General features: G+C 35.6%; 1 protein-coding gene across 1 annotated transcript in view; it reads right to left on the bottom strand.

The window, feature by feature from the left end:
• Positions 1–400: 400 nt before the first annotated feature.
• Positions 401–8,546, bottom strand: part of LOC107687763 (tripartite motif-containing protein 44-like) — a 30,025-nt gene continuing 21,879 nt past the window's right edge. The window contains exon 6 of the mRNA XM_016485218.1: positions 401–754. Within this exon, the coding sequence (XP_016340704.1) occupies positions 673–754 (82 nt within the window). The 3' untranslated portion in view covers positions 401–672. The remainder of the gene's footprint in view (positions 755–8,546) is intronic.

Raw genomic sequence — 8,546 nt, 5'->3', positions numbered from 1 at the left:
CAATTATGAGAAAAAGCATACAAGTCAATTGCAGACACAACATACTAAGCCAGATCACGATCAGGGCTGAAACATATTTGGTATACTAGGCATCAGTGATCTAGGGAATTGTACATTTCTTTCGGTTAAAGAAAAAGCATCCAACAAATGGACTAGAAGCAATGCATCGAATAAAGAACAGCTAGGCCAAATATATATTCTTCTAGGTTTAAGCTCAACTAGAATCAAAGTATAGCATGATGACATGAAGGTGATTTTGGATGGTATGAGACCGCATTTCATGAAATGCACAATTGAACTGGAGTGGTATGTATTTTTACAAGCAAATGTTAAACAAACAAACAAAACATGATAACTGGTTTAAATGGTTAAAAACTTGCTTAAAAATCTTTCTATCAAAATATAACTTTTTTTGTTTGTTTAACACAATACAAATAACATACCAAACATTCTTTTGGAATTTAGTGTTCAAGTTTTCTTCCTGCCTTCCCAGCTTTTACATATTATTTTATTACCTTTCATTAAAAAGGAAATAAATTGGTTCCACATAAAAGCTGCAAGTATTCAAATAACTGGTTAAAATTAAGAAATGATGATCAGCACAGTTACATTCAGTTACAGTTTGTTTTTATTGCAGTAAGTGGGGTATGGAAGGAGAATGAAAGAGTAGTTTTAGGGTGCATGTCCAATGTATGCATCATCTCTCTCTTCATCTACTGAATGATCTTCTGGGTCCCTCCTTTGATTGGCTGCTCTGTAAGTGGAAAGACGACTCATGAATTATACATTTACATTCAGACATAAACAAAATGAAGAAACCTGAACATGAGCAAAAACTTTGATGTCACTAAATCAAGATAAATATATATACATAATGGTGAGTCACAGGGGCCTGTTTTGGTAGGCCATACGCACAAAGGTTTGGAATTCTGTGCAAGTATGCACAAAATGCAATGATCAATTGTGCCTTACGTAGGGCTGGACAATAATTCAATATCAATATGTATCGCGATATAATTTTTTTCAATAACGGTGATATGATTTTTAAACATTTCCGATATTTCGATATACATTACCAGTGTTTTCCATAAATTGATTTATTTGTGGCGTTTTGACTTCATTGAATAAACATGAGCACTGCACGTTTCTAAATTATAACACGGCGCGGGTGTTTTATATGAATGTATCGCTGAAGGGGATGTGACTGTCTTCAGAAAAGTTTCGATGGCATTTTCATTTGATCTGATAAAGAAGCTTTCATTAGCGGAGCTGCTTTGATTACAGCCGTTACCGGGGAAACCGCTAGTTTTATCACTCTAAAAGCGCCTCCTGCTGGCAGAGAATCAGTTTGCATTTTCAATAAGCCAGTCTCCAGCAACATTTCCAGTTTTTTTTGTTGTTACATTTTTTTGTTTTCTGCAGCGACTCGGAGCACTTTTCATACCCTTTTTTTCTGGCTGAAGCACATTTGTTTCAATCTATCACAATAATAATAATCTATCATAAAAAAGAATAATCAGCCTACACTACCAGTCAATAGTTTTTGAACAGTAAGATTTTTATTTTTTTTTTAATTCTCTTCTGCTCACCCAAGGCTGCATTTATTTGATCCAAAGTACAGCAAAAACAGTAAAAATTTGAAATATTTTTACTATTTAAAATAACTGCTTTCTATTTGAATATATTTTAAAATGTAAATCATAGCTACATTTTCAGCATCATTACTCCAGTCTTCAGTGTCACATGATCCTACAGAAATCATTCTAATATGCTTATCAATATTTAAAACAGTTTTTTTTTTCAGGATTCTTTGATGAATAGAAAGATCCAAAGATCAGCATTTATCTGAAATAAAAAATCTTTTGTTACATTATACACTATTCCATTCAGTATAATTTTTATAATTTTTTTGGGAAAGAAATTATAGAAATGAATACTTTTATTTAGCAAGGATGCTTAAAATTGATCAAAAGTGATGATAAAGACATTTATAATGTTACAAAATATTTCTATTTCAGATAAATAGTGTTCATATCGATATCGGAATTATATCATATCGACCGAAGTTAATAAATATATCGTGATATAAATTTTGGCCATATTGTCCAGCCCTAGCCTTACGTCAACTGTTAACATGTATGTTACATTGTGACTATGTATGCTATTATGTTGCCAAGTAATTGCCAGGGCTTTGTAGGTAGGTTCTATAGCTCATATATAGCTCAAATCAACACCAAACCCAGACATGTTCAATTTAATTAAAACTGCAATGCTAGACTACAGGATTGAAATGCTTTCACAATTTAAATTCATATTCAGGGTTTCTGCAGGTTTTATGAAGGGAAATTTAGACTTATGACCTTTTTAAAAGGATAGTTCACCCAAAAATGAATATCGTCATAATTTACTTATACAGGGTTGGAACAACTTGAGAATGAGTTTCTCTCTTCATAAAAGAAGATATTTTGAAGAATGTGGGTAACCAAAGAGTTGCTGGTCCCCGTTGACTATTGAGGTGGGGGAAAAAAGTATTGGGGGAAAAAAAAAAAAAAAAGTAAAACAAGTCGTCATACCCCACTGACAGATATTTGTTCTTGTTTTAGGCATAAACTCACTAAATTTGGTTCAGTTTCTCAGACACCAAGATTTCATATCTTCATTTTGCATCTCAAGTAAAGGAATCTTGATTTAAAGATGTTTAGATATTTGTATTGGGAAACAAAATATTATTTTTTTGCAGTGCACGCAACAATTAATGTCGTGACTATGAATTAAGACTTTCTGCTCCGATTTAAGACCTTTTAAGGCCTTAATTTATGAAAAGGCAAATCAAGACTTTTTAAGACCCACAGAAACGCTGATATTAAGTTTTAAAACAACATTGTTACTGCTTACATTTATTTAGACAGTATTATTTTCAAGATAAAGGCAGGATATGCTACCCAGTATAATACTTTTTGCTCTACCATAAATTTACTGATGAAATCATTTATTATCAGACATTATAACTCCATCCATATAGCATTATGGCATTATATGACATTGTTTTCAGCATGATATCCTGGATGAATCCTGTTTTAGATTTGCAAATTGCACAAAGAAATCTTACAACTATACTCCTCTGGCCAAAGCTTGAAAAGAAGCAACACTCCTAGCACAGTGTCTACAAATGCTTACATGCAAAGTCAATCCAACTGCCTTTTACACCTTAGATCTAGCATTCCTCACTCAATGTGATGTCCTTTGCTTCAACTTTTGCTACAGCCACCAACGCAGACAAACAATTGGTCAGATTTATGCCACTGGCTTTTAGGATCAATGTAAATCCTCAAAGCTCTAACAGAACAAAGTCTATGCAGCCTCTCTTTCTTCTGCGACTCAAAGGGAGGAGGAGAGCAAGACTGCAAAAGAACAGCCTGGGAACAAAGCGAAGAAGAAAGGGAAGATATAATCAGGTCTTGGCCTCAGCAAATTCTCTATTTTTTTAGTTGAGTGAGCTGTAGATTGCAGAGCAGCTTTATTTTGCTCTTTTTTGCCCCTTTAAAGGGGTCATAAGATGCTGCTAAAAAGAACATTATTTTGTCTTCCCAGATCGTGACGTAGGTATGTGGGGGGCGTGTTAGAACGAGCCGTTTTAGGTAGGCGTGGTTAACTCTTAACTTTTATAAAGAATATCTCTTTGGTTTTGAGACTTTAGTGTTTGCAACTTTACAGATCTTCTTTATGCACCAAGAGCTTGTAACACTCCAAAGAGAAAGGAAAAATTGAAATCGCATCATATGACCCCTTTAAAGGAATTGGTGCAGCCTCATAAACAGGCTTTGAAAGTGTCCCATAAAACTGAAGATAAAGTGTTTGGTTGGTCAGTGATCTTGAAAAATTATTCTAGCTGCGCACTTAAGTATTCACAAGGGAAGCTGTATATCTAATTGATGTCCTTGTGCTGGCACTGAAGCGGCAGCAGAAGCGAAGCATCAGCCCTCCTCGTTTGAAGACCGACTAAGGTTAAGACCTGCGAGTCTACCGGTGCGAGTCCATTGAGTAAGGACACCGACAAGGCACTTAAGTATCTTTTTCAATTTGTCCTCCACTTTCTTCTTTCTCCTCTTTTCACAATCATCATGTGCTTTCAGTACATTCCTGTTGTCTCTCAACAACACTCGGACATCACACACAGAGGACGACGCAATCTTGCTAACCTGTATCCAATCTACACCTCTCTCTTTCTCTGGGTCTCTGGAAATGTCAGTCAGCTGCCAATAAAACTTAATTCCAGCCTTTGCTACTCAGCCAGCTCTTAGTATCTTGGACTTGACTGAGACCTGGATTTGACCTGAGGATACAGCAACCCCTGCTGCTCTCTCTAACAGCTTCTCTTTCCCTCACACCCCTAGTTAGGTTAGGAGAGATGGGGGAGCTGGTCTTATATCTTTCATTTCAACCTGATGACACCAGTTTCAGCTCATATCTCTGCCTGCCAAATCAGACATCTCTGCTTGGATGAAGGAACATCACCTGGTAATCCCTGTAAACCCATCAGTTGACAACAACATCACTGTGCAACCGGCGTCCACAACAATAACACCAACCAGGACAACTATGAACCCTTGGGTAGTGTTGGATGACCAGCTGAGCTTTTCTACCCACATCACAACAATGACTTGGACATGTAGGTTTGTACTTTAAATTATTAGGAAAATTAGACCCTTTAAGTCCAGAGGAAACTACTACTCAGGTGAAAGTGCCCTCTGGTGTCGATCAGGGGGAACCACAGAGGCTTGATTCGTGACAAAGTTGCTGTTTATCAGCACAAATGGACACTAATCAGCAGAATAAATGAAGAAAACAAGTAGATAGAATAGAAAAAGAATAGAGAACACTATTGTTAGAGGGTTATTTTTTTTTTAAATAAATAAAAAGAAAAAGTTGAAAGAACAGAAAAAGAATAGAGAACGCTAGTGTTAGAGGGTAATTTTTTATAATAAATCAAAACAAAACAGATAGAATAGAAAAAGAATAGAGAATGCTAGTGTTAGAAGGTTTTTTTTTTTTTTTAATAAAAAGAAAAAGAGTAGTTAGAATAGAAATAGAATAGAGAGTGCTAGTGTTAGAGGGTCAAGATGGAAGAGGTGTGTTTTAAGCCATTTCTTGAAGATGGCTAAGGACTCCGCTGCTCGGATTGAGTTGGGCAGGTCATTCCACCAGGAGAGAACAGTTAATGTAAAAGTCAGTGAGAGTGATTTTGTGCCTCTTTGGGATGTCACTACTCTAAAAAAAATATGGTTCTTTACATGCAGTAATGGTTTTATTTAGAACCATAGCATTCTGAATAACCCTTTCATGCTGAAATGGTTCTTTGTGTTAGACTTTAGGGTTCTTTATTCCCGCCCTTTTGTTTTTCAAATCTGTAACTGTTAAAGCTCCTCATTACTGATTTTCTGGAGTTCAGTGATCCAACTACAGACTGTCAACACACTCTCAACAGGTAAATGATTTCATTCTTAAAATTGGAATACAAATTTAACATTAAAAATGTAACCGGTTTCCAAACAAACATGTTCTTATCTCTTTTTGTAGTTTTTGCCACATATAAGTGTTTGCAGCTCTGCTAAGCTGTGGAAACTTCTCTTCTCTTCTCCACTAAGTAAGTAAAAGAGACAATGAATTTATAATTCATATTGTTATGTTTTTTAATTATTACTTGGGTTTATGTATAAACATTTACATTTAGCAGACACTTTTATCCAAAGCGACTTACAAATGAGGACAATAAAAGCAGTCAAAACTAACAAAAGAGCAACAATATATAAGTGCCCCTAAGTGAAAATGTCCAAATTTGGCCCAAAGTGTCAATATTTTGTGTGGCCACCATTATTTTCCAGCACTGCCTTAACCCTCTTGGGCATGGAGTTCACCAGAGCTTCACAGGTTGCCACTGGAGTCCTCTTCCACTCCTCCATGACGACATCATGGAGCCGGTGGATGTTAGAGACCTTGCGCTCCTCCACAGATGCTCAATAGGGTTTAGGTCTGGAGACATGCTTGGCCAATTGTATTTATTCATGATCAATGTCAATTGTCATTCATTAATGTATTCAGCTAATAACTGTTGTTAAGAGCACTGACAATTTTGCATGTTAATAAAAACATAATTCACACAACATGCTGCTGTTGTGGTTATTGTTGTTTTAATCTAAAACCCTAACCGAGGCTACACTCTAAGATGCCTCATTACTGAATTTCTGGAGCTCAGCCATCCAACTACAGACTGTCAACACACTCTCAACAGGTATTGTAATAATCAATTATTTCTTTCTTAAAATGTCTATAAATTATAACTTTGGAAACATTGGTTTCCTATGTCTTTTCTCTTTTTAGTTTAAGAGAACATGTGGTGTGACCAGCTCTATTCAGTTAAGGATACTTTCCTCTTCTTCACTAAGTAACAAAGATATAGAAGTTTTGGTCCATTTTGTTAGATATTTTTCATTACTAGGGTTTATGCATAAACACACCCTTACCCTTGACTTTATATTACGTTTCCTTTTAACATTGTGAAGTGCTCACATACTACTTTTGGCCTTCATAAACAATTGTTTTCACATAAACAAATGAAAGAAGACACATTGTATATCTAAACTCAATTGTGCTTTTCAGATGATGTCACATCCTACAACTTCATCATCTGCAGAGAGAAACTGCCATTCAATCCCACCAAAATACAGATAATGATTAACTTAAAGGCATCATAGAGGATTGTGAAGATATTTCACTGGAGCTTGGTCTTCAATACACTATTTTATGTTCTATTTTGTTTTACTTCTTTAAGCATTTATTTATATTCAATGTCCATTGTCATTCATTAATGTATTCTGCTATTAACTGTTGTTAGAACACTGTAATTTTTGCTACAATTTTACATAATAAAAAAATAAAATAAAAGTACCTAATTGACACATTGTTGTTGTTGTTGATTTTATGTAAAACCCTAAACACTTCAAGATATTATAAGACCAGGCAGACAGAGGGGTAAAAAACAATATTAATAAATAATGTATACAAATAATACTAATATTAATGATATTAACACTAATATTAATGAAAAATGTAATTAAAAAGGTTATTTATAACACCAATAAGGTCCTATATAGCATTTTCAAAGCATGGTTCTATATGGAACCCTATAAAAAAAATTCTATTTAGCACTAAAAAGGGTTCTGCTATTGTTACAAGCCGAAGAACCCTTTACTGGTACTGTTTAGAACCATTTTTCTATAATTTGCTGTTCACCTGCAGAGTGCAAGCTTCTGGAGGGCACATAAGTCTGGTATGGGGTAATGGGGTGCAGAGCCAGTTGTTTTGTAGGCAAACGTCAATGCCTTGAATGTTATGCGAGTAACTATTGGTAGCCAGTGCAAACTGATGAACAGAGGTGTGACATAAGCTCTTTTCAATATGGTTTTAGCACTTTCAGAAACAATATTTATTAGTGCTGGGGAAAATAAAGTGGTTATTTCTGTGATTAATGAAACACAATTAACATCTACTGTGCAAGTACTGTACAGTATGATTACTGTCTGTGATTTGTTGTGTTTTGTTTTGTTTTGTGTGTTGTGTTTAGTCAGAATAATTGATTATAATGGGGTCTGTTGTATTTAGTCTTGTTGCGTAGTAGTGTGCCATTTACATCCAGTCTAGACATGGTGTAACATTAGGAAACTGTGGATGAAATTGATTTAAAATAATTTTTTAAGTTCCAGATTGTGTCACAGTAAGACAACACTACTGTCAGGCCATTTATGAGTGTAATTTGGGCTCAGTAGGTGTTTCAGTCGGTGTTTAAAGGTGACATATCATGAAAATCTGACTTTTCTAGTAATGTGAAAAAGATTAACCCAGTAACTTTGTTTTGGTAAGCCTTTTTCTGCAAGCATCTGAGAAAACAAGCGCATCTGATTTTGCTCCCTTGGTGATGTTGCAAAAGGATCTCATTATAATATTACCGCCCCTTAAGCTGAAAATGTAATACACCCACAGCACCGTCATTGTGTTTTTGCAAGCGACAACTGTGTACCAGCTCTAATGCCATGGCGAAAGTTTGATCAAAACACGGTCTTTGGCTGCACAGACGAGCACAGAACACTATTTAGAGTCCCAGCCTCATATGAGACAACAGAGCAGTGGATTTATTGATTTATTTACTGTATATTGCTGCTGCCACACAGATCTAAAATAAACCTGCGATTTATTTCCCAGCAGTTTACCTTCACAGACATAACCGACTGTTTTTGTAACTCGTGTGTTTTTAACGTAAACTTGTGTGTGAATGAGAACTTTGTTTAGTACTCACATGCTGTGACAGCCGCTTTCTGTCCGTGTGCTTCGGATGTGTGCTCTCAGAAAACCTTATATCAGAAGTTTAAACTACTATGGTTTAAAACGCATGATTTCAGCGCGATAAACATGATAATAAGAACCAAAACAGATGTTTTTTAGCAGGTCCGAGCTGTAAAGGCGCAGCTCTATTCTGGAAAAGGGGGCGGGGA

This window comes from Sinocyclocheilus anshuiensis, unplaced genomic scaffold (genome assembly GCF_001515605.1).
Source record: "Sinocyclocheilus anshuiensis isolate Anshui unplaced genomic scaffold, SAMN03320099.WGS_v1.1 scaffold445, whole genome shotgun sequence".
Lineage (NCBI taxonomy): Eukaryota > Metazoa > Chordata > Actinopteri > Cypriniformes > Cyprinidae > Sinocyclocheilus > Sinocyclocheilus anshuiensis.
This window is presented reverse-complemented; position numbering and strand designations above follow the sequence as displayed.